Genomic DNA, 26,570 nt, shown 5'->3' on the forward strand with positions numbered 1-26,570 from the left:
CTAGACAAATGCCAGGTTAATTTTTCAAGACACTGACTGCAAGGTGTTTTAACACTTATCTTTTATCAGGGGTGCAATCTGCCCAGATTGTCTTGTAGGGAATGATTCTATATCGAATACACTTGAAGGTTTTTCAAGGTTATATCACTTGATAAAGTCAAAAATATCCCTGTCCAAGATTATAATGGGCTTGGTATGTTTCTAAAATGATGCACCAAGTAGGAAGGCAACTGAGGTTTTGAAAATAGAATAGGAGCAGTGGAGCCCTTGAACAGATTGTTTGAATGACAGCTGTAAGTGCAGATTCCGTTTCTATTAATATAAATGTTCTTGGACTTAAAACTTAGAAGTGAAACAGAAGGAGAGTTCAGAAAAATCGTAATACTCAAGATTAAGGTATACACATAGTACACTTGGAACGACGGTATAAACACAAGCATATTCTTATAGCTGCGCCTCTTTGTTTAGCCATTCTCCCTCCCAGTTCCACTGTTCACGTCAGTCTTCTCCAATCTGGTGCACGAAGAAGTGTTTTCTAGGTGTGAGAGCAAACACCAGACTTCACCAATATGTTTGTCTCTGCCTTGTGTCTGTTGCTTTGATGCCCTGCTTACAGCTAGCTAAGGCAACCGCCTTATTTAGGTCTTAGTTTCTGCCTCTGACAGACTCTGCCAGGCCCTGACTGGAGTATTAGTACGTGAAATTCAGAAGATGGCTGCCAGGAAAAGTCATTCCAGGCAAAAACCCAGTGTAGTCAGTGCTGTTTTGCTTGACAGGGTTGTGTCTGGACTGAGCATTTGGGCAATACCATGGAGCAGGAGGCAATGACACTGTAGATATACAACAGATAACAGGCTACTGGGTCAGAGCAGTAGCTCTCATCAGACCTTTAGAAACTCATACAGTGTATGATTAACGCTTGCTATCAAATGGAATCTTAAAAAAAAAAAAAAGCAAAAAGCTGCTAACAAAGAGGGGAGGAAAGCTTATAATGGTTCACAACGATAGCTCTTACAGAGAGCTAACTGTCTAGCACTTCGTATGAAGCCATCTGACATACAGAGAGCACAACAGAGCCACGTCAGAATTCCTAATGTGGGGCATGACCTGCAGTTTAGCAGGTAGCCACTCAAGGACAACACTCCTCTGATACAGCCAGAGCCTGTAAGCAAAATTACGTGTCTTCTGTCAGTGTTTTGCTGCCCAACCTTTGGGTGTAACAGCTAAAATTGCTTCATGGCCTCGCAGCTCTCATGTGTCCTGTGTTGTGCCCTTTCCGGAATTAATGTGGAAGGCTCAGAGTATCTTGAACACTAGAGATTTGATTGGCATCGAAAGGTCTACCCCTTGGGTGCATCACCTAAGTGGGGAAACAATAAAGCACAAACTTCTACACATTTAGTATCATAAATGATGACTGAACCCAGGCTTGGTATGAGGGAGAGCACGGCTTGTCGAAGCATCAGAGTGGAGGATGGAACTGGGTACAGTGTGCTGGAAATAATTAGATGATCAGATTTTATGCTATATTAGAAAGTTGTTTTCACTGTTCTAGTAAAACCACTCCCCTGTTCATACACAAAAAGAAAAGTCATACTTTACTGCAGAGAAAGTAACTCTGAATACAACTTTTTATTGGCACAGTGCAGTACAAGCACAGGAACATAGCGGCCTGACCTGAATGAAATGACACGCCGGGCTGAGAAGCTTGTCCTGCAGTCTGCTCTGCAGCCAGCACTCGCTACTCTGCAAGCCTAGTCTCGTCTGTCTGTTTCCTTCAAAATTTTCTATCAGTGTCCCTGCATAAGCTCCGCACTAAATATCTTTTATGTGAGATGCCGGCTGGCTTCACTAGTGAGTGCTCACATCTCTCCAGATCCAGCCATACATTCCTTCAGCCCCTGACCCTGCTGCTTGCTCCCCTTCTCTTCAGCGTGCCCAGCTGGCATTTCAGCTTGAGTTTTGACTGCTGCTGCGCTCCTTGAACTGTTAATAATAGCCGTGTGCTGGAAGGGCTGACTTGTGGCGCAGCTGTACGCTTTTGGCAGAGGGGCTTTTCTTTCTTGGGGGCACCCCAGCAGTTTGTTCCTAAACAACCCATGAATAGAGAATACCCCGTTTAGCAGTCTGCCCTGGCTTAAATGAGAGCCAGGAATTTACTCATATTAAGGGAAGTAATGTTTATTGCTCTAGTCAGGAAATAGCTTTATCTCTCATAAAGATACTTGAGCGATGCAAACAGTCTCATCTACTGCATAGGAATGCTATGGTGGTAGTCAGCGCAGCTTAAATCTGGCTGGCAGGCCTGTCTCATAACCACATGACTAGTTTCCTCTTCTTTTTAAGAGGGATTAGTGAGTAAAACTACTAAGGGTGTATTAAAACACTCAAAACTTTCTGAGAAATGACCGTGTTTAAAGAACACATCTGTTATCCACATTGGTGAGCCAGTCTGTCTAACTGAAATTGCCTTTTTCTTCTGGATTTTGGCAATACTTATTTCTAACAAACTTTGTTTCAAGGGGCATGCCAGCTTCCATCTAAGAAGGAGCGATCCATGGCAATCAGTTATTTAGTCACAACTTCCCTTGGACATTTTGGACTGCAGTAAAAGGACACTTTTGGAACAAAACAGACTGATACTGAGTTTTGGCGGCCTTAGGCATCAGAGCAAAAAACTCTGCCTTTTCCATTTTTTCCCCCTGAAATTCTGAGTATTGTCTTTTTAATTGTCTTCAAATTGGTGATTCTTCTCTGAACGGAGCCGTCACAGCTGACAGCTCTGCCTGTGATATCTCCCTGGCGCTCTTCAACTCGCTTCCCACAACCATATGGCTGTCATGAGGATTTAACCTCTATTCTCAGTCAGGCTCTCATTTCCACAGGCAGATGAGAGCCTTGCCATCTACTGCCTAGGCAAACAGAACCACCACAGGCCCGTTGCATCATCAGAAAAGATGCAAGCTGCTTTCTGAGTAATAAAGTGGCTAAAAGGCTACAGCACGCGGGAAATGCAGAAACACTTCGGAAGAAAACTGAAATGAGCTCCTGGCAGAAGCAGTAAGGCTCTTGTCTTCAATAAGTGGTGGAAACTGCTAGGTAATTTTGTTGCTGATGGTTCAGATGTAGGAAGTCAAATGCATCATAGTTGCCTGCTATCTAGTTTCTTACAGCTCCATCTCATTTCTAAAAGGCATTATCATTACACTGCTCTGAGCGCTGTGGCAATAGCTGAGCTCTAGCCATCGTATCAGGGGCTTGAGGCAGACATAAGTCACTTAATAATTTTATCTCATCAGGCACATGTTTGTTAGGTAACCCCCACACTGGGAGGGTTCAGTGTTGGTGTTAAGTGTACAGGATGGGAATATTCCCCACTGCTGTCAGTAGTTTGGTGGTTTCTGAGAATATATTGCATAGCAGGGGTGTTGTCCCACCGATGTCTTCTCTGAGCTCTGCTGTCAGTGGACTGAACTACTACAGACTGCTGCTCCCCCACGAAGCGAGGACTGATTCAGGAAAAGCGACACTCGTTTATTTTCTATATAAAAATTTTTACTTGATGTTTGAAGCCAATGAGCTGTACAAAGTTCTGGGTGGGGTATTTTGCAGCTACTGTTAGTGGTGTTGTCATTTAGCCAAGCTGTAAAGGAAGCTGTACAATTTTGGGGCTTAGGTACAGAAAAACTTGCCTAAGTGCTGGTGTAACATGCCGGTAGCTGCTCTGTTTGTTCCGGATACTTGATGTGGGCTGGGAGGAGCAAGAGAACAGTGTGCGCGTGGAGACTGCCGTATTTCAGCTATCAGTTGTGATATTTGTTCATTGTGTATTTACTGATACCATAAGTTATTTGCTGATCGGGCTGTAGCCTTGAGTGTGAGGAGATGGTACTAGACATCACATCAGAAGCTAACAGCAAGAACAGTAATTTAAATGTTTACGGGAGAAAAGCTATAACATTCACGTACACTTGATTTTTTTGTCTTTTTTTTTTTTTTTTATACACTTTCCACAGCTCTTTGGAGAGTCAGAGACTGAAGAGTGATGTCTGAACTTACCTAGCTTTTTTTTTTTTTCAAGTTGTAAATTACTTTCCCTTCTAGGGTTCACATATGTGTGCATAAGTGTACGTCTGTGCACATGTATTCATGCATGTTTTGTTAGTGCCATGTAACTCTTCCAGGGCTCCTGTTGCTACAGTGCTGGGGACCTGCACTAGTTCAAGTGATTTCATGTTGACCTTGTGCAGCTTTGAGAGCTGCTTGTTGGTACTCGCACTGTTCAGCAGGATCTGCCATTTGCAGAGAAAATGGTATGTGAAATATATACTAGAAAGGCCAAAATAGAAATGGCCCATTGATCTGTGCCATGCTTAATAAAAAGGCAAATTTTATCAAATAGGATCAGACAGAAAACTTAAGAGTCTTTCTTAGGAAACAGATCAACTCAGCTTACATAGACCATTTTTCTTTTTCTTATTTTATCACACCAAGAAGCTCTTTGGTAATTATAACTTGAATTCAACCTTCACTAATTAACATGGGTCCCAGCATTGCATGATAATAACGTAATTTTCCATTCTTCCTTTATGCCTTCTAGTTCTTCACAATTTGCTCCTTGAATCACACCAACACCACAGTGCCAATGTCACTCATATCAGCTGGAAACTGAATCACAATTAGGATTCAGATACATAGGACAAAATAAAATAAATGTGTTATTGAAACTGAAATTTAGGAATAACCAAACAACACTGATTAGACTGAAAAAGAAATTCTCTCCAAAGGCACAAAGTGTTTTGTGCTGACTCCATTAAAGATTTTATGACTTCAGATGTACCTAAGCATAATGCTTTTACAAGAAGGGATAGCATGATGGATGATGATTTTTAGAATTGAAATAGCAGTGCTGCTCTTCAGCTGTGCTTGGAGTTGCTTACCAGCTTTTCTCCTGAGGCTTAATTAAAAAGAATTATACTGTCCATCTTCATATGAAAATAATGGCATGCTAGAAACATCAGTTTGCTTTGATGTTACTGACTGTTGCTCAAAAAGCAGCTGTACCCAGGTGTCACACTTTTATTTAATATGGCTGATTATCATAAATACTGATGCTTTCTTATAAGTCATGAATCTCAGCTTCATGGCCCTGGGAAGCTACAGGAGGCGAAGCCTCAGTTTATGGACTTGGAAAGAGAGCATATCCACAATAGCAAGTTGTTCGGTGTAGTCGGTCAGTGCAAAGAAATTCCTCTGCCCACTCCTTCCTGTTGCCTTCTGGAGGGGAGATGATCCCATGAGCTCGTGGGATGTTGCTGTTAGCTCCTCCTGACCGTGCTTTTTCCAACTCCCCTTATGCTGCTGCTGCGGTACACCCAGACATGCATACATTGTGGCACCAAGTAAAGCAATGAAATTGGGCTGAGGTGTTATCTCCCTCCAGATTAAGGTCCAGATGCTGATGCCTTTACAAGAACATGTTTTAGGGACCAGGATGTGTGTGTGCACAGTGCTGGACTCTGCCACCTGTGCTGTCTTGATCCTCAGGAGTACCAGCGCGCTGAAGTGACACAGGTTGCAGCACACCATCTGCACTCACATTCTTCCTGAGAAGAATAAAACCTGGGACTCCAAGGGCAAAGCGTGAGTCTGGAAGGTACATGGCTTATGTCCATTAACATTAAGAGAGCAAGAAGCAGAAGAATTAGGTGAGAGAGAAAATATGGTTTAATGTAGCACAAAGCGGGCAGACCAGAGCACTTGAGGACTGTGGAAGCAAGGCAGGAGGATTATAACCTAGTGTGTCCATGTGCTGAATCTGAACTGACATTTCGGGCTGGTCCTCGGTCCTGGTATGACACTGACAGGATCCTTCTCTCTTTCCTGGTGTTCTCCTGTGTGAGCAGATCGGAATTTTTTAATGGCAGTATCTGCCAAATCTCTTCCACAACTTTCAAGCACTTGAGGAGCTTGAAGCCTATTTGTCCTCAGAGCAAGAAACTCTTTGTCCATCAGACCCAGAGACCTCAGACGTTCATGCTCTGATTTCATCATAGCAGGCTAGTCTTCAACTAGTCAAATTCTGTGTACAAAAGTAGCAAGACTGGCATTTCATTGTGTTAGTACCTCTGTTAATACTATACAGATCATGAAAATGTTGAATAACTGCCCTTGTAGGTGGGTCTGCAGAAAAACACAGCTAAAACATAGATCATTAACAATGAATTTCTGGCAGTTGCGCACGATACATTTATTTTTATATCTTACGTCGTAATCACTTCAAAACCAGACTTTTCATGACCTTTCTTTTGCAGAAAACTGCTTAATCAGCTCTACTAACACAAGTCTTTTTTGCTGGTGTTGCAGGAGATAGAACTTAATGGCCTCTAACCAAATAATGGAAGAATATTTGGAAGAATATTTCCCATATTAAGCCTAGGGCATTGCCAACATTTGCTACATAATACTGGCATTTAGGACAGATGAGATTTTTTGGCATCATAATAAATGAGATTCACAATAACTTGGGAACAACAGAGGCACATCCTCACAGCTCGGTAATTGCTAATAGCAGATCACCTTCCCTTCTCTAAGCTCTGAGAGGGGATTCTCATTCAAAGCTGTTGCATCCAAACAATTCATACATCTTCCAATCTACTGCTCATCTTTGTCTAAGGGATCATTTAAAAGAAGATAGACTGCCTCTGCCCCAGTTTTTCCCCGCTGTGTGTACGTGGTGAGGTTGTGGTTGGGGGGGCTGCAGGCAGGCAGAGCCCCTGAGCTGCCCACGTGCCCCGCTGGCCGCAGAAGGCCAAGGAAGGATTTCTTGATGCTCTGCCAACCTGTCCCTTAGTGCTTCCTGCAGTCTTCTCTTCTCCCTTGGCAGGCAGCAGTTTTGCATGCTTCTTTTCTAACTTACTTTTCCTAAAACCTGGCTTTTTCAAACATGCTGGAAATCATGGCCCAGTAGCCACGTGGGCATCCTGGTGCCTGTGTTATGCATGGGCAGATACCTTCCACCTCACTGCACTGCCCTTGGTCAAGCTCATGAACTGTATTTTTCCATAATATTATTGACTGTGGCGTCTGAATCTCCATAAAGTGCTAACGCTGGCCTCTGCTCCACTGCTGCCTCTCTGTCAAATAGTTCTTTGAGCTCAAAGATGATAAAAGCATTTGTTCTACAATAAAAAGAATTGGCTATTAAAAAGCAAAGAGAACAGACTTAAGCCTTGACTAGAGCCAAGACTCTTCAACAGAAATTGTTTGCTAAAGAAACCTTCCTGTTTCCTTGGCACGTTACTGGGAAGGTTGGATCTGGCTGACAATGAGTTCTCCTGTTGCAATTCTGTAAGAATGAAGCATGAAACAAACATATTGGACAATCCATGAAATCAAGAACACAGAAAAGTCTACAAATTAGGAAACAGAGCTGTGTAGCAGTAGATCTGCAATTCATTTCATCAGATTTTCAGGCACTGACTTAATACTTTGTGGTGGAGAGTTGATACTAGTGCTGGAGAGATTAACTGTGCTTAAGTGGATTATGCTGATGCTGGGTGCTCTGCGCTGGGCAGAATCCCAAATTTCCAGACAAATGTTCACTTTTGGATGCTTGTCTCCACAGCTGCAATGTCTTTGATCTCTTGTGCAAATGGCCTGCTCAGTTTTCTAATAGCACAGCTCAAACATACAAGTAATTTGTTTAGGGGGCAACATAGCTACTGCCCTTGTCCTTATAATTACAGTAGAATTAGTTTGTCACTCTGAAAAATGAACCCAAATGTCTGCTTGTTCTGAAGTTATCAAGATCTGCAGTCCATGCCCAGTGTTGCATACACAGGTAAGGAGCAGCTCTCAAGAGCTGGATGCCTGCTGCATTAGCAGAGTAAACTCAATATTGCAGGTGGCTTGTCAGGAGCAGAGACACTAACTCAGCTCTGAAGTTACACAGCTTGAGAAGTGCATGTCTAGCTGAAGGCTCTGAACAAAAAACTGTGCAGCTTCTTTGAGATCAGTATACTACCAATTGGTTAAAAAAAAAAAAAAGAAAAAACACAATAGAAAAACAACCAAGAGGACAGAAGGGGCTTTCTGACAGCACTGTTTCCACTCTGATTAACCTGATTTATTTAAATTTAGGTATCAGTTGTGACTAATGCAATGGATTTGCATTGGATTGCAAAGGCTGATCATGAGCCAGCAGTGTGCCCAGGTGGCCAAGAAGGCATCCCAGCCAGGAATAACACCTCTCTTGTCTTCCATTGTGCCTGTTGTCATTCTGCTTGTTGTCCTTGGCATGACCAATAAGGCACAGTCCTGTTAAATAACACCTTCATACTGAACAAAAAATCAATCTCACACTGTATAAGGTTTATGTGGCAAGGTTTGGGTTTTCTGTGGTGGTTAGCTAGAGTAGTACTAGAGTAGAACCTACTGCAGTAGCTTCTTTCATGATTTAAAATATAGTGAACTCCACAATCTGACTTTGTGTTTGCAGAAAGGGTTGAAAAGGTAATTTTTTTTTGTCTGGACAGGACAGAGTTGTTATTTGTGGGGCCAGATAAAAAAAATATATAAACATTGTAGATCTTATCAACCTTTGCTTTTGGTTTGGACTTCCCCATCTGAAACTCTTCTACTTTTTAGAAAGAGAAAGCTGGGCCTTGGGCAGAGATGTAAGACCTTACGTACTGTCCTCAGAGGCCTGGCACACTACAAATGGGCAGACTCCTTGCTCGGGTTGTGTAGCCCAATGTAACTTGGTGTTCTTGGCTATCTGAACAGCACAGCTTGTCCTTGCTCGTACTGAATGGTTTAAAACATGCCACGGATGATGATAGCTCTCTTCAATTGGCCAGATCCTCAGGTAAAATGTCCAGAGCTTGTTTATCTTTTATCTTAATTATCCTGTGAGACATATTGTGCAGTTGTTTCCCTGATTGTCTGGTCTTTTAAAGACTCTAAAGATGTGTGACAAAGGTTATGTCATGGACCAAATGTATTCCTTGGGTCAGTGCCCAGGAAGCCAAGTCTGGCACATCCTGCCCTCAATTTGCATGAAGAAATTGAGAAGTTAGTACGAGAAATTGTCTTTTATGCAAGAGACACGGGAATATTCATCCAATATTCATAAAAACTAGAAGATAATATTCTGATTCATCCTATGTGTATGAAAGGAGAAAATCAGAAGACAAAAGGATGGCTTGTGCTAGCTTTATTTTCCTCATGCAGTCAGTGCTGGAACTGGGCTTTGCATTACCAGACCTGTTAATAAAATACTCTGTAACAGCTAGAGCAGCTTGTGCTTAATGGAAAAACATGAAATGTTCCACTTGGAAACAATTGCCCTTTATGTAAGATGCATTTCTTCCCTCTCCCTTTTGTTCAAGGAATCTTACTTGGGGAAAAAAAAAAAAGCTTGTCCCTTCAGACATCCTCTGTTCACGCTGCTTATTCCCCAAATCAGAATCATAATCCCTTGTTTGGACAACATAATGAGCTACACAAATATCAGTTGAGATAGCACAGACAGATTATAGCTCCCAGCAGGATGATGGAAGATGGGTCAGGCTTTAAATACCTCTGCCTTTATGCAACTGTTTTTCCTAAGGATAAAGCAAGAGGAATATAAACAAGAATTCTTTAGACAGATGGCCTTTAGTAACCTCTCCACAAGACATCGGCGGCTTGTAAATAAGAAGTGGTCCAGAGAGCAAGCCCTGACTGGAAGGGTTTTCCAGACCTGGCTGCAGAAAGCCATGTTGCGCAACTGAGGGGCAAGATGGTAGTTTTAAACTGTGCTTGACAGCCAAATCTTGCAGCTCCTTGGTTCGATGGTTGTTAATTTGCACATTAACAAGAAGACAGAGGATATTTATAGGAGCCATAAAGCGCAGGTTACTTGGTTTTCTAGTTTGATGTGACATGAAGGTCATCCTTCTGTTTCCCAAAGGGTGAACTTGTAAATGCAAAAAGGAAATTTCACCCATTGTGATTTACACTGTGACTTAAGCACTGGGTGCAAAGTAATGTGTGACAAGCACCCGTTTCTAATCCAGGTTCATAAACAGACCCTCAACAGTCTCTAAAAGTCCAGCTTATTTTGTGACAAATTTCTCTCTATATGCACTTCAGTCTTTGAGTGACTAAGCTCAACAAGTGAAAGACTGCAATCCTCCCTGATAACATATTTTCAACAACTGTCATTTTCCAAACTAAGTCAGGGGATCTTCAGGCTGTACACATTAGAAGCACCATTGCTGTGACACAACAGGAGGAATAAAATCTCCAGAGATACCTTCAAAGGCTTCTCTTAGAGTGTGCTGCAACTGGTACATCTTTAAACTGGTTCACCTCACTTATTATCTGTTCATATAACAGGGCAGTGGGATAATATCCTTGTCAGCTCAGACACATAGCCTACTTCCAGGGTCAGCTTTGCCACAGAGGTCAAAAAACAAGCTGTGAAGATTAAAAAAAAAAAAAAGCCTTTTTTGTTGTTGTTGTTGTTGTTGCAATGTACTGGAACCAAACTGCTTTCCAGTGGCTGATGTGAAATTTTCTGGTAATTTTCTGAGGAACCAATAGTGGTACAACCTTCTCTTTAGTTACAACAGAATCCGACTGGGCAATCTATTCTAGACCATCCGTTTGCTGATTCAGGCTTGATTTTTGCACTCAGTCTCCCTTAAAACCGCAGTGATTCGGGGAGATGGACCTGCGGGAAGCAAACTGGGTGCTGGCTGCAGCAGTGTCAGCGCATGATGCCCCTAGGCAACCCATACCAGCTACGGCTCTGGAGCTCTGGGTGCTTTCTGATTTTGTAGTCACCCTGTAGGCAGCAGATCTTCACCGTATGAGTGTAGGTGCCATTTATAAAGATTACGAAGTCTCCAGCACTGCCTCCAGTAGCACAGCTGGTTGGTTTGCTACTTGGGTTTAGGCTTCTGCAACGGCAAGAATTTGTGGAAGAGTTTGTGGTCCTGCGCAGATAAGGCACAGGTGTACACAGTCTTTTTTTTGTTGTTGTTGAACCAGATTTAAATTTGCCTGTGTGAGTGGCACTTTGTCAGCTGAAAGCCGTGCAATCACACAGTACAATCGTCAGTCAACTGTGAAGGTGCCCGTGAGTGGAAGGGGACAAGACCAGGAAGAACAAGGCGAAAAGTATAAAGCTGGAGTAAAGTATAAAGCTGGAGTAAACAGGAAGAATACAAAGGGTAGGTATGCTGTGAGTGGAGTGGCATAGGGCAACCTGAACATTCCCTCTTCCCCTATAAAATACAGGAAAAGGATCAAAACGGGAGCAAAAAACAGAAGCAGATGGGTCTGAGCTTTCATTTTACTGTGAAATGACAGATAAAAGCTGGAATGGCAAGATGAAGAGAAATCAACCGTAAGAACAAAGTGCTGAAACAGATAAGACTGCTCAGGGATTTCCTTCTGAGCTGCCAGTGCTTGGCTACAAATGTTTCTTAGACTGTAAACTTAGGAGGGAAGAATATGAGCTTGTAACAGAATATAACTCACTTTCTAGAGTATTGGACTTTATTGGTACTGATTAACCTGTCCCATTTTTTTGTCGTACAGTGCTGTTTTGTGTTAATGAAATCGGTATTCTTGAATCCAGATGATGGGCTAAATAATGGACTAAATGATGGGCTGGAGCTGCCTCACAAATCAGGAATCATCCTGTGCAGTGAAAGACTGCCTGGATGCACCAAGTCTGCTCGCATGCTCCATGCATTTGAGGGACGAGTGTTTGTCTCTAAATCTACGCACTAGAACTAGCTGTGACTTGCATCCCGTCTCTCTTGGCATTATACCTGGGAGAAACACTTGGCTAAGTGTGTAAGTGTCTGAGCTTTAGCTCGTTCACATCAGCATGCAGTGCAAGCTTCGCTGTCAGCTGCTCTCAGTTAGAAAATGGTCCTTCAGTTTAAGGAAGTACTCTCAGAAAACTGCCCCACAGATCCAGCATCCCCTTTTTCTACAGGAATTAGCGGTGTCAAACATTTTGATACATAGAGCTCATGGCAGGGGTCACTACTGGGCCTCCTGAGTTCCCAACTTTTCCTATTATGTATGTCTAGGACTCTAAATGACAGTGACTGGTACCAGCCCAGCCAGTGTATTTATACATGGCATACAGAATTATTCTGGGTGGTAAAGACACTGCAGATAGGGGAGATAATGTGGAGAGGAGGGGTTTGGTTAGGATGAAGAGTAATGCATTTAACCCTACGTTGAACTAGCATGGGCAGAGCTCTGGAACCACTGATGCGAATGCAAAGCAGGTGATGTGCACAATGCCTGCTTTGGGTGGGATTGCTGTCCGTTAATGCTTTCTTGTATCCTCAGATACCTAGCTGGAAAAGGATCTTGTTGTCTGGGACTTCCCAATGAACTGACTTCTGTCTTCAGTATCTATCAGCTGTTAAAGCCAGCAGTTTGGGTTGCTTGCACAGCAACCACTGGAGATGAAATGAAACACCACTCTTGTGTCTTCTCCTCATCTCCCAAGTCGAGTACAAAGGCCATTGATGGATTACAGTCAGAGGCCAGAAATAAATAACATAAGCTGCCTGATTTTACTTGTCCTGTCAGACCTTTGTAGGATGGTTGAGGGTCTTTCTCAGCATAGGATTTGGAGACCACTGTTGCCTCTTTAATATTGGATATGAGATGATGTGTGCGGAGTGTGTATCGTGACTCGCAATTCAGGTGCTTAAATTGAGGAATAAAACTGCAGCTAAGTGATCATTGCCCTGTTGGGACGATTGTCACTGGAGAAGAATTACATGTATAAATGCTTGCAGGGTTAGAGGACCTATTTTGCAAAGTGTTTCCATACTTGATTGAAGAACTATAGTGAGTAAAGATGCTAATTTTCCCAGAAAAACATAACAAAACATAATAACAATAATAAAAAAGCCAGTTTTGACTTAATTTACCTAAGTCATTGGGAGATGCAGTTCAAAACTTGGCTTTACCTTTAGCATGTCATAATAAAAACTGGGCACTCAGGGAAGGGTTTATGAGAAATGAATTAGGAAACTTGTCTGGCAAAGCTTTTTTCACCTTTTACCAACACATATGTAAATTGTGTAGGCTGCGTGCCCAGTGTGGGTGGAAGGCTTAGAGATGATTCAGCTAAATGGAATGTAAATGAAGTCCTCTGTAATGAAATAAGTGGGAACATTTGGGGCTTTCATTAATTTTATACTGTAAAAAGATCATTCAAGGAGCTGTTTCTAACTCCTGAAAGATAATTTTCAAAAACCTTATTAGAGATGGATCGAGCTAGGGCTTTTGTTAAACCTTCAACAAGAAATATTTGCAAAATCCTCTTATCCCTGGTGCCAAGCATGAGTTGAGAAGTAAAATCTCGAGCGTCTGAAAGACGTAGCCAAATTGAATTTAACATGGAGAAGTTGCCAATAGCTGGAGCTAGGCACGGCATCTGAATTGAAGAGCTACTGGAAGGTAATTTTCAGTGAAATCACTGTTCAGGTAATGACCCTTTAATAACTTCATCCAAGGGCCAAAGAAAATAGAGAACAAGATGGGTTGCTAGAGGATGAGTAGGAGTCAGCTGGGCTAACTTGCCACCTTCATAGTTCCAGGCCAGTGTGTAGGAATTCAGCCACGAGGTTTACCCAAAGGCGGCAGTAGGGCACATGTCAGATGTGTATTTCTGACATTGTTTCTAAAAAACATGATGCAGCAGGTGGTCTTGCAATTGCCCATAACTGCACTCAATCAGGTATTAGAAAAATGCTTCTTTAGAAGCTGGGACAATCAACTCTCTACTGCTCACCACTGTTTTCGCACCACAGTTTGTGTGCTGAGCAGGTAGAATAATGCAAACAAAACAGTGCTTCATGTGTGGAGAGGTTGTGTGGTCCACGTCACTGCAAGTCTGGAGATGGTGCAACTATTTGTTTGAAATAAATTTGCTGAAAGAATCACCGTAAGACATCAGGATAATCATCTGTGTTATTCCACTATTTGGAAGCTGTTAAGGAGGGGATATAAAGTGAATATAAAAATAATTTATATTATGCTTACATGGTGATGCTGTGATGGCAGGGGCTTCGGGGAGGTGTGGAGCCCCGGCGCTGCCCTGCGTGAGAGCAGAGCCAGCTCCAGCCAGCTCCAGCCAGCAAGGACCCACTGCTGGCCACAGCTGGGCTGGGATTGACACCAGTTGCACCTCTGGGAGAGCACGGCGAGGGCAGGGGCAGCCCGTACCTGTCCTGTAGCAGATGTGACTTTGAACGGTGGTTAGTGCTGTGGTCTAACCCCGGCAGGCAGCTCAGCTCTGAACATCCCCCCAGTCCTGTGGCTGCGGGGTGTCCCTGTGGCAGCCTGGGCCAGCTGTCCTGGCTGCGTCCCCTCCCAGCCCCCTGTGCACCCCCAGCCCCTCGCTGTGGGGGCAGCACGAGGAGCAGAGCAGGCCCTGGCTCTGTGCAAGCGCTGCTCTGCAGCAACTGAACCAGCCGGGTGCTGTCAGCACGGTTTCCATCACAAATCCAAAACACAGCACCATATTAGCTACTATAAGAAAATTAACTCCATCCCAACCAAACCAGTACAGATAGTTAGGCGAAAATATAGTGGCCTGCTCTGGCTTTGGCTTTCAACATAAGAAAATGTCTTGGGTTCATGTGGGTTGTGCCTATGTAACAAATGGAAAGAATTTAAGCTGGACTAGGCACAATAGACTCTTGCTCAAGGGAGCATCACCGTGCGGATGCAACAGAAGACCTTTAAGTGAGAGATAATTGTGATGCAAATAGTGCTGTGATTCACAAATGCCTTTTATGAAGTAAAATGGCCATGTGCAGCTCTGACGCTGGGTAACCACATGGAAGCAAAAATATCTCAGCATAGCATGCGCCGCTCCAGTGATCCCCATCGGTCAGCATTCATGCTTCAGCAGAGCAATGCTGGGAAATAGATCTGGGCAGAGTAGATACAGAACTGAGTATAAATCCTCGATTCTCATTACCTCAGCACCCAGAAAATAAATTAATAGGTCATTAAAATATATTATTTTTTATTGGAACCAGTGGTTGATTACTAAAATGTTAAAACTTCCAGAGTATGAAACTTAAGAAATTTTCATGACATAGTATATGTTCCTTGCAGTATTTTTTCTCTCTCTTCTTTTATTTTTTGGCACTAGAATAATGTCTTATTATGTGAAACTGCCCCAATGTTTTCTTCCTGTGGATTTCTGAGAGCAGCTGGATCTGGAGGTTAAACAATTGCAGCTTTTGAAAAGAGAATGGGTTGGGAGCACCAGTGTCATGAGGCACAGCCGGAAAAGAATTTTTGCAGCAAAAAGATCTGTTAATGAATTCTGGGTATTTATAGCTCTGTGAGCTTTCCTGCAGAGTTTATCTCCATGGGAAGTTATTAGCTCAAAAGTGAGCTTAGTCACAAGCTGCTTATAGGGAATATTTCTATTTATAATATTCTCGTGTCGGTAGCTGGTGGTTTTTATGGTTGTTTACTAGTTGAGGTGGCCAGTACTGCTCAGGTCAAAATTTATTCCTTTACGTAACTGTCTCAGTGGGGAAAGAGCAATGCAACTGTGACAGGTAGAGAAATGCGTGCTTTGCGAGGCTGGGATGGAAGTGAAGACAGAGAGATGCTGAAGCCCTCTTGCTTGTCCACTCACCCTGTATTTACGCTGAGCAGCAAAGCAGGGGTTCCCATGGCAAAGGGGCAGAACAGTGGGAAATGTATCGATGCTGATGTTATTTTTTCATCCATTTACTGCTTTATCTGATCAGTAGTTCACGGAGCAAATTTTCCTTTTGCAGTGAGGGTGAACGGGGCGTACATATGTCAGCACAGCAGAACAGCTTGGAGCGTGAACTGATATTAAGGCCATTCATGCATGAAATAATTTGTTTTCATAATAGCAGCAGAAAGCCAGCTTATGCATCAGTGAGATGCAGCAGCCTGCTAGTCACTAGGGAAATGGAATACGATTGTTGACTGTGCACTCTGGTAAACATGAATGGATTTTGTTGGGTTTATGTGCATGTAGGAGCTCCCTCTTTGTTGCCACTGCCACAGAGCCTGCGCATGATCCTTCTGATTTTCTTTTGCAAGCACCTTGCTGCAGAAGTGGTGTCTGAAGAAGCTGCGTGCCTTTCCACAGGTGGGGCTCCTGGTGTGGGTCTGGTATACCTCTACTGGGACACAGCCATGGGGGGGTTCATAACATGCAGGGCTGTTTAGAGTCTGGTAAGGCCTTGCAGGGGCTGGCAAAGGAGGAGGGAGGAAAGAAAGTGACACCCTCCCTGTCTAGAGCATCTCCTGAAAAGGAGGACCAGTGCCTGCCTGGTAGGTGAAGGCTGGAAGCATGCTAAAGTTGCCAGTCACAGAGGAGGAACAGTGGTAGTCTGTGTCCCCAGAACTGTCACAGTTGGCTAAATGTTTGGCTACTTAGCCTGCAATTCACAGAGGTTTTGGAGCCATTTTTCTCTCATCTATTAAATATCAGACTTAATTAAGGGATTCGAGGAGGCCTGGTTGCAGGAGACATGCCAAGCATTGCCAGCCAGCAGCAGATAAGCAGAAGAGCAGTTCTAGGAACTAAAACAGAGGAGAAACAGAGTGGTGTTTGAAATGCAATATTACATGTGGCCTCTGACTCGTTAACAAGCCTGACAAAACTGCAGCTGCTCAGCTCTGTGCCAACAAGTGCCCATTTCTGTAGTAAGCCAGAAAAGTCAGCCTTTGGTGGTAAAACTCAGCTTCTAGAGCAGCCGTGAATCCTTCAGCACCAAGCTCCAGGCTCCAAACAATACAAGCCTCCCTGGGAGGGCACACTTCAGGACTTCAGGACCAAGCTAACGAGGCAGTGGAGGTTTTATTTTGAGCACCAGTAACACTGTACCGAGCACCAGCTGCTGTACAGAACAGAAGTTAGTTACTCTTTTTAGAAAGTGTAATGTCACAATTTGTGACTTCCTACTCACTGCAGGTCAGGCCCAAGAGGATTTCAAGCCACTTGACTCCAGTTACAACCAATTGTACCTCCACAAGCGGAAGGCTGGAAGTGAACGTGAAGCGTTGAAGCCCATTAGGTCTGCATTCAGAGAGTTTATCATGCAGTGCTTAGGCTGCCTTAGCAATTGCAGAATCAGTCAACAGTGCAATATCGGGCTCCCTCAAACTCAGCTCATAGCAGCCTCTGCTGTGTTAAAGCCATTAGTTGAGCTCCCTTACCAAAACCTCTGTAATGTCACTCTTTTGCTGTCACTGGGTGTTATTAACTGTTGCTCAGGACCCTTGAGGGTGTATTTTTCTTTTATTAAGTAGGCTAAATGGCATTCCAGGCAGCCCTTCAGGAAGCTGAGGTTAGCCGGAGTTCTTTGCTGGTGAGACAGCCCTGCGATTCACATAAGCACAGCAGTTCACCTAAAGCCTACGCTGCAGTGCCCCCATTTTATATCATCAAATCTCTCGAAAAGAGACGTGATTCATGAACCTGAGATGCTCCGGTGCTAACATCTCCCATTTGCAATAAGTTTGAAATGTTCACAGGAGTTTGCAACCCCCACTGCCAGACTGCTGGGCTGCAAAGCATCAGTTTTTGACAGATTTATTTTGTTTTTGACATAGACTGAGGACTATGCGCTAGCTTAGGTGTCTGTGAAGATGGAGAGAGAATCAGTCTCTTTTTACCAAGAGGGAGAACTGGAGCTGAAGATGTCTTCACAGCTAAAATGTCACTTGGAAGTATAGATTGCCTTGCCATAGGCAGACCTTTTTAGCGATGTCTGTACTGATGAGTCCCTGACTCCAGACAGAACTTGATCTACTAAGCTATTGCTTTGATGGTCAGCCTGAGAAATAAAACTCCTAAACTCCATTTAATTACTTGATGATGCTGCTTGCTTCCAGGACCAGAGGAAAGTTGGTTCCATGTGAATGTGTGCTCCCAAACATCTCCATTTCCATATCCTAAAGGGAGGGAGATGTCTGTCAATCCGCAAAAAGCGTGCTGTGTCAATCCTGATAACGAAGAGGCAACGGCTCCAAACAAAACAAGGCAGTGACAAATTTTTAATGCTGCTATAAACCCCTTTGAAACGAAGCATGTCAATGTGTTATGTGGAAAATTAAAATGATGCAAACAGGACTCAGGAGCTGGCAGTATTTCATAGTTTATTACACTCATCCCGCATGGAGCTGGCTTTAATTCTAGCTGCACATGCAGTTTTTTAGCCCTCAGCCTTGCTGGTGTCTCATGTCGACATCAGCAGGAGCCTTCATCAAATACGTTTTTCTTTATACCAATAATTTTTATAGAATTTGGCTGCTTGCCACTCCAGGACCTTGTAGTTTCAGAGGAGTTCAAGTGGTTCCTCAGCATAATTACTTCTCTGAGAAGATTAAGAAAAGCTTAGATCTGGCAGAATGAATACTTTGCGTTCAAGAAGCAATGTATTTTTCTTACCCAATCTGACAGAAGAAAACTAAGACTTATTCAGGTTTTAGTGAAAAACGAAATATTATGAAATGTAAATCCACCCTTTAGTTGTCTTCTGCAGAGGAGAAACATCTCAGCTTTATATAACTATTTAACCCTCAGCTAAATAGAGATGGACTGTATAAACATGCAGAACTGCAATGATGTTTATTTCCTCTGAGGAGGAAGCTATGAAATGCTCCCTTGCTGAATCACTGTTGAGATGTGTGTGGAGGAGCCTGGGGCACGTAACATCAGACAATTCATATTTTTCTCTTCCCATATAAGTTTAAGCTTAAAGCAAAAGTTGGTATCTGAGATCTGTGCAGCCAAATTATCCAGAGGCTGACGACCCTTTAATTAGTGCAAAGCACAGAATGCGCAAAGCAGTTTGTGCAAAACAGGAGGAGTTAGGGCACAGATGTCAAGTGCTCCTCTCTTGCATGCTCTTACTTGTCAACAGAAAAGTATCTGTATGGCTAAAGAGGAACTACTTAGCTATCAGTCAATCTCAAGGAGAAGGCTTGTACCAACAGCTGATTTTCCATAACTAATACCAACTATGGATTAAAAAACTGCTTGTAAATGCCTGAGAGGTTAAACAATTTATTAGCTTTATGATATTGAATGCTTGATATTAGAGACAATCAGATGCCTCCAGAAATAAACGGTGGTATTGAACTTTTACTTGTCCAAATTTTATCAGACAGGAAAAAAATATTCTTTCGTATTATTCCACACTTTCATGTGCTTTTGCCCCTTTTCTGGCTGGAACTGTACATTTAATTGGAGGCTTGGCCCTTTTGTTTTCCCACAGAAATAGTTGAGTTTTTAATTGCACTGAAGAAAATGGTGTATGCTGCAACAGAAGACCGCCAGAGTCTTTTCCAAATAATTTGAGGAAGCAAGGTAATTGTTTGCTTAGCTGACAGCTTGAGGAATGGAACTGGGCTCTCCAAAAGCCAAAGCAACACTTCAGGTGGTAATGGCAACTGAATAAAAGCGGATCTTAACTATTTATAGGCTGGAAGAAAACATAAGGGAAAAAATATTTTCAACTTGTAGGGGGTGGAATTGGTATTTCAATAAGAGCTTTTGTCTAAGAATGCCTGGAAGTAAAACTGGATAAAGAATATTAATAAAAACTGTTTAGTGGGTGCAAGGCTAATCTCTAACTAAAGTTACTTGCTTCTTCTGGCCAGATCCTCCAAAAGAATCAAGACCCCTTCTCAGCCTCTGTGGCAAAGGGTGCTGCGTGAAGTCAGTGTGTTTTACTCTAATGGAAGCACTTAGCAGCATAAACCTATAGTAGTACCCTTTTGTAATCCTGGCTGTGCAGCTATGTCCTGTAGGGCTAACCCAGTGGGAGCACTTGAAAAAATGTCAAACTTGTAACTGAATGTAATGTGAACCCAAAAGTGTATGCATCACTCTGCAAGGGTTAATATTAGACTCTGTTGCAGTACTTTACTTGAATAATTTCCTTGACAGAAGTGACTATCGGTACGCCAGGCTTGGAAGTACTGATTTAACCACAGGACTGCTGTCTTGAAGTTTTTAAAGACTAGCCTCCTGTCTCAAATTCTCTGATCCTCACATAAAGGCATGCTTTCCTGTGAGCCCGCTGAGAACTAAGCCCCAGAGCTACTTTGTAGAGGCAGGACTTGCCATGTGTTCAGGGCTCAGGATTTGCACTTGTCTGCTCTAAATTTCCAAGAATATCAACTCAACTTTTAGACTAGAATACTTCAGTTAGAAAATGGGCCTACAAAGTTCATCAGGCCCAGCTGGCTGACCAGTTCAGGGCTAACTAAAACCTAATGCACATTATTGAGGGCAGTGTCCAAATGCCTCTTGAACACTGACAGCCATGGGGCATATTTCTCTCATTCCCAATACCAGTCCCTTCATCTCTCTTAATAATTCCCTTTCCAGCTGGCTCTCCCATTTTTCCTCTCTGTGCTTCTGCCCTCCTCCCCAGCCCTATTTTTTCTCCCTCCAACTCTCCCCTGCAGCGCAGAGCTACAGGAGGTGACTGTTTCCCATGGGATGGACGATCACTGCTCTAGGGGGGTACCTGAGGAACGACGAGCATACAGACACTGACACTACAGCATCCTCCCTCCCAGAAGTGATGTGTGTGAATTAATAAAAAGTTGCTTTATTCCCTGCCCTCGTGGCAGTTTTTCACAGTCCCTTTTCATGGAGCAATGGGTATAGCTATGCCAGTTGGGCACGTGTGGGCCCAAATGGGCCGCTGGGAAGTCCTGCTGGTGCTGCTGCAAGGCCCCAGGGGGGTTAACACTGGCTGGGCAGTGTGGAAAGCGCAAGGGGGGAGGAGGTTAGGGTCTGGCCGTGATGTAGGGCCAGCGGGTGCCTGCTCAGCACATGTAGGCAAAAAAACAAAAGGCCCGAAGGCAGCTCCAGGCCTCGCTCTGGAGGCGTCCCCAGGTGCTGAGGTGAGGGGCAGCCCCAAGCCACAGCCAGCATCCTGCCCAGTCCTGCCGGGCACCCCAAGGCTTTCTTGCTGAGGGTTCCGGGAGAGCTGAGCAGGGTCCCGGGGCACTGCTCAGTGCCGCCTGGGGACGGGACGGGACGGGGTGGGGCCTCAGCCATTGTCCTGTCATGGAGGCCGACACCTCCACCAGAAGTTCCCTGCCTCATGGAGCAGCGAGGTCGCCTCTTGGCCTCCTCCTGTCTAGACCAAACTCAGCGTCCTCAGCCTCTCCTCACAGGACATGCCCTCCAGCCCTTATGCCAGCTTTGTTGCCCTCCTCTGGGTGCTTTTCAGGACCTCAACATCCTTTTTGGTTTGTGGACCCCAGAACTACATGGAATATTCAAGGTGAGGCTGCACTAACACTAAATACAGCAGGAGAATCACCTCTCTTGACTGGCTGTGCAGTGGTTAATGCACCTCCAAATGTGGTTTGCCCTCTTGGCTCTGAGCCTGCTTCCAGTCAGCAGGGACCCTCCCAGACTCCCAAAACCTCTGTTAAATTGAGGGGAGTCCAGCTGTAACATCTGCTAACGCCCTCGGTACTCTGCGGTGAATCCCCTTGGACCCCATGGACTTATGAGCATCCAGCTGATATAACCAGTGGCAATTTTGGTGGCTACAAGTAAAAAGTCCCTGTTCCCCCAGCAATGGTCCTCCAACTCTGAGGACCAGACAGCCCAAGATCTATCATTAATATTAAAAGCTGTTGGCCTTTTTTCTCGTTACACCAAACATTTTAAACTCAGCTCTTTGATGGTCACTGTGGCTAAGACAGCCACCTACCATCACCTCTCCCACAAGGCCTTCCCTATTGTCAAACAACAATACGTGACTAGAAGAAAAGTTTTACATATTTCTGCATGGCTGTATGTGTACCACAGGTGTACAGTGTTCAAACATCCACAGTTAGAGTCTGAGACACAGCTCTGAATGCCATATCACAGAACAGAGCTGAATTCATGCCTGGCTAAAGAGGGAAGTTAAATAGTTCTGCTCTGGGAATCAGTTCAACAGAGGACCAGGCTTTATTCAAGTCTTCATTGCTTCACTGTTAAAAAAAAAAAAAAAAGTGCACTAAACTGTGATGAAGTGTAACTGTAAACAGTTGAACCATTTAGCTGGAGTGCTTCATCCATAGCCCAACAAAGTTCAGGCCTGACTCATTTCATAATTCATGTTTTGTCCCTTCTCTCAGCAGAGGTTAAGCTGGTGTACTTTTTTTTTTTTTTTTTTTTGCGTTAACAGAATCAAGCAATTTGTAGACTGCAGGAAAATAATAAGTTACTTGCTTATTGTTCCTTATTTTCAAGTACTCTGACAGCTAAGGACTCCTAGATACTGTGAGCTCATGAATGCTTAATGTCTAAACTTGATCAAATCTGTACAAGCTTCATCACTTCTACTAGCACAAGGAACACTAATAGGACACATAGGACACGGCTATGCTGAAGGTTAGGGCATGGTGTGCAATTTGACTTCCTACAGGTGTAAAGTGGCTGGCAATTTTCTCATGGGCATCAGCAGCTTCAACCAGTTTGATAGCAGGTATGAGCATAAGTCGTTTGTCCTGACTTTGAAGCAGTTTGAGCTGTGACCTGGAAGAGTAAGCCTTTTATTGTCAGTTTGGATTGCATAAGAGAAGCTATAAAAGCTGATTGTAGTTAAAGTAACGTATCAAGCTGTCATGATCTGCATTGCAGGAAGGCACTCACTGAACAGACAATACTGCTGCCTGCCTCTGTATCACAGAGGGGTTCCTGTTACAGCTCAGGCTCTCTGGAGGGGGTCACAGAAGCTACCAAGCCATGAACAGCTGAGGTTAAGGTGACTCTAAGATGAGAAAGTGTTGCAGTTCATAATCCCAACATTTAACCTATTTTTATCTTAGCTTTCTGGGCTCTCAGATATTTTTATCTGCAGTTTTCTGGGCATACTTGGATAACGTGCTCTAGTGATGCATTTCATCAGTCAAGTATGTCAACCGCATGAGCCTGTACAGCCTACACGGGCTGACATAAATAACAGTGCAGAAGCTGCTCCTGTGTTTGACCTGATGGGCAACAAGTCATGTGGAGGGGCTGAGGGGCTGTTGGCTGCTGAATTGGACTAACTTAGGCTTATTGTAACTGTTGATAGCTTGATAGCTTGGAGTTGATACAAGTGATTTCAGAAAATGTTAAATAAGTATTTCCTTATACTTGTATGGTACACAAAAGTTGCTTTTATTTAAATGAGGAAAGAATATGCACAAGAGCTAGAAAAAGCTGAAGCCCGTTCTCCTATGCTTAATATCTGCAACAGGAGGATGAAGATAGCACTTCCCTGTGTAGCTTCTTGGTACAATTTGAGAACCCTTTTGTACTATTCACCTTATGGCAAAACTAGGGCAGAAATGTTCACTGGGAAGCTCTGTGCATGCATGGTGGGAGATATGCTGTTTTCTACTACAGAATTCACTTGCTTGCGGTATCCACAGCTTTTCCAGGTTGTGTTGCAAATCCTTTCCCTCTGTGGATATTACTCCTTAAAAAAGGAAAATAAAGGAAACAAGGAAAGGAAGACAGGGAACTAGAAGTGTGGAGGATGATGATGACAGATGGGGAGGAATGTGTTGGATAACTATTATCCCCTAAAAAGGATAGTTAGTCTACATGGCTTCCGTAAGGTAATATGGGACCAACAGAGTGCATTGCAACTGGGAGGGCATGAAAACTGCCAGAACAGAAGCATAACATTAGTGTCCTTACTGTCAAGACAAGCTAGCCAGGATCTCAAACACATGGCAGGAATGGAAGGTGCTAAAGTGAAGCTGCCATCCTGTGAAAGAAGTGGAATGGATGGTAAATGGAGAGAAAAACCTCGAGTGAAAGCAAACCGAGCTGATCAGAGCTCAGGCTGGGCTGTGGTCTTATGAGCAAGCTTTTGCTTCTGTTTCTTCCAGAAGGACTTGAATTGGGATGTATTAATGACTCAGAAAACAGATCTAGAAAGGGCGTACTGTGCTTTTGGTGTCTGTGGAAGCAAAAATATGTAGTTAGTAATGAGTTAGGATGACTAGCATTACAGTGAGCAGATCAGGTTTAGAGGGTAAATTCTCCTTTTTGAACAGAAAATGATTATTTTCACTGCAGTGAAAATTACTTATTTAAAGTTACTTAAATAAAATTACTTATTTCTCAGTTACTTATTTAAAACCCAGAAATCTGTTTCAATGAGGAGGGGCTGGAACATGTCCCCTTGCTGCTCATCCTGAGTGGCTCCAGAGCAGGTGAGCCCGTTGGTAAGAGCACACTAATAAGCCACCTGAGTGGCAGAAGTATCCAGAAAAATCAGTTTAGCCTTCCATGAAAAAGATGTTGATGGTGTGGAAGACAGCAGAAAGAGGAGGTGTAGCTGGAGGATAAGAGCAGGCATAAAATCAGGAGGATGGCAGACAGGGCCCCAAGCAGCAGAGACAGATTTCCTGCACTGTGGACTTCTGTTGCTGCTGGTTAATTTGCTAAACGTGAATTTGCATGCTTCACTGCCGACAGAGCTGTTTGGTTGTTTGGTGTCTTTTTTTTTTTTCTTTTTTTTTTTTGGATGGGAGGACATGACAGTAAAGCAGTTTGAGAGACAGAGGTTAGAAGGCAGGTCAGACCAGGTCATGGGTAAAATCTGAAGACAAACTGAGATTCAGTGGAGGAGAGTTTCAGAAGGAAGAATGACGAACAGGAAATGAAGCTACAACAATAAACCTTATCCTGAAAAATGCCAGATTGTTTTTCATTCCAAAAAAATATCTCCTCGGTTCTCAGGGTAGGACTCCATTTGGTGGGATCGTAGAGAAAACAGTGAGTTCACTGGGGAAAATGGGACGTGCCAGATGTCCAGATGCTGAGTGAAGTGCTTCGCTCTTCCTGCTGAAGTCAGATTTAGCATACATGAAATTTAGATTTCTCAGGCTAAAGATCTGGGGTGATAAATGACCCCTGCAGACCAGAGGAAGGCACACGCTATTCATTGTTCCGTGCCTGTGAATTCAGGTAGGCCTGATGTGTGATGTAGAGAACAGAATTGTGATGTAGAGAACAGAGTTGTGATGTAGACAACAGAGTTTGCTTCACCCAGATGTGATTCTTACAACAGGAACTCTCCTTGTCTGCACTGAGAAGGAAAAAACGTGCTAGAGAAACAGTCATGAAGCTGAAGAAGAGGGAGAGAGAGCTGCTTGTAGTTCCCAGTGCTCCCTTGAGACCGAGGTTTCCTTGCTTCCTCTCTTGATGTAGCAGCCCCGTGGTTTCCTTGGGCTGGTTTTGGTGTAACATATGCCTTTTTGGGGAATAAATAGTTATGTGTTAGCTTGTGTATAACACAATATTTACGGTTCACTGGATTTTGACAGCCTTGTCAGCTAGAGCACAAAGCCCTTTAAACCCCGCATTCCCCTCGTAAAAACTTTTCAGAAATGACCTCGTTACCTCACTTACAGCAGGAAAACACAAGATTCAACAGTAAGGATTAATACAACAGCGGTGTTTTTAGATGCTGCCTGGCCCAGTGCTAAATGCTTTCTTTCGTCCAAAGGTACTAAGACAACAAATATCTTCTCATAGACTGTGATGGTCAGCCTTTGATTCTCTTTCCATGTGTTATAAGGGTTAGGTTTGGATCACTAAGTGTTGGATTAAGGACTCAAGTTTGTTTGTGAAGATGTTTTCATAGATTTATTAATAATAAGGAGCAATAATATGTATGTATGCTCATGGTAGGAGTTCTAACTTGCAGTTCTTTCGAAAGAAGGGGAGAAATTGTTCTCTTTTTTAAATCCTGGTCAAGAGTTAAAGGCTCTGAAAGTTAGCTACAACTTCAAAAGGTCATTGTACTTCCTGGTATGTGACAGTCTTTTTGTCTCAAAAAGATTTTCTGGAGGAGGAGGGGAGATGGAACAATTCATATGGTGGGTAAAACCTCCATTGCCCATTTGGTGGTCATCATCGATGTAAAATAAGGAAATCTGAGCTTCCAGACTGACAAATGATTTAACTACCTAGCCTTTAGACAGAGGGCTGTTTGGTTTGCTTTGCCAGCTATCTACAGATTAGAAATTAAAAAAAAAAAAAACAAAAAACACATCGTGTGACAGTGCTCTTACAGAAATCTTGAGTTTCTCTTTGCTAGTCATCTTTGGTGACTTGATTACCTTTGCAGTCATAGAGTGTCACTTGGGAGGATTATGTCAAGATTTCCCAGACTTCAACACAAGCTAAATTGTATGGAAAGGTTTCTGGGTTTGAGGATTAAAGGGTATCACACCAGGACATGACAAGGAAGCTCTAGGAAGATGAAAATGCTTGTGGTTTTATGAAGAAATGTAAGGAATGTGGAGTATTTCATTTCAATAAATGTCAGTCTCCAGCTTTCAGCTCTCAACTGCTGAGACAATTTCCTCTAACCTGAGTAGAAGTCTGGCAGGACAACAACCATGCTAGGAAATTTGGCTCTCAGCCTCTGTTATGACATGGAGGAAAATGACATGTTTATATATATTTTTTTCTTTCCAGTAATTCCGTCATCTTTGAGATACTGAAA

The 26,570-nt window shown here is 43.3% G+C and overlaps 1 protein-coding gene across 16 annotated transcripts in view; it reads left to right on the forward strand.

Annotated features, from left to right (window-relative positions):
- Positions 1–26,570, forward strand: part of TRPM8 (transient receptor potential cation channel subfamily M member 8) — a 143,749-nt gene that overhangs the window by 16,546 nt on the left and 100,633 nt on the right. For 3 of the 16 annotated variants that reach the window (XR_010832407.1, XR_010832408.1, XM_066999605.1), the window contains exon 1: positions 20,016–21,344. The exons of 1 other annotated variant lie outside the window; for it this stretch is intronic. Coding sequence is in view for 11 of the 15 variants with exons in the window: in XM_066999605.1 (XP_066855706.1) it covers positions 21,162–21,344 (183 nt within the window). In the remaining 4 variants the exon portion in view is untranslated. Of the gene's footprint in view, positions 1–20,000; positions 21,345–26,570 lie in introns of those variants that run through there. 12 more of the 16 variants (XM_066999601.1, XM_066999603.1, XR_010832409.1 and 9 more) reach the window with 9 other exon arrangements.

The sequence above is a fragment of the Anser cygnoides genome, chromosome 6, assembly GCF_040182565.1.
Source record: "Anser cygnoides isolate HZ-2024a breed goose chromosome 6, Taihu_goose_T2T_genome, whole genome shotgun sequence".
Taxonomy (NCBI): Eukaryota; Metazoa; Chordata; class Aves; order Anseriformes; family Anatidae; genus Anser; species Anser cygnoides.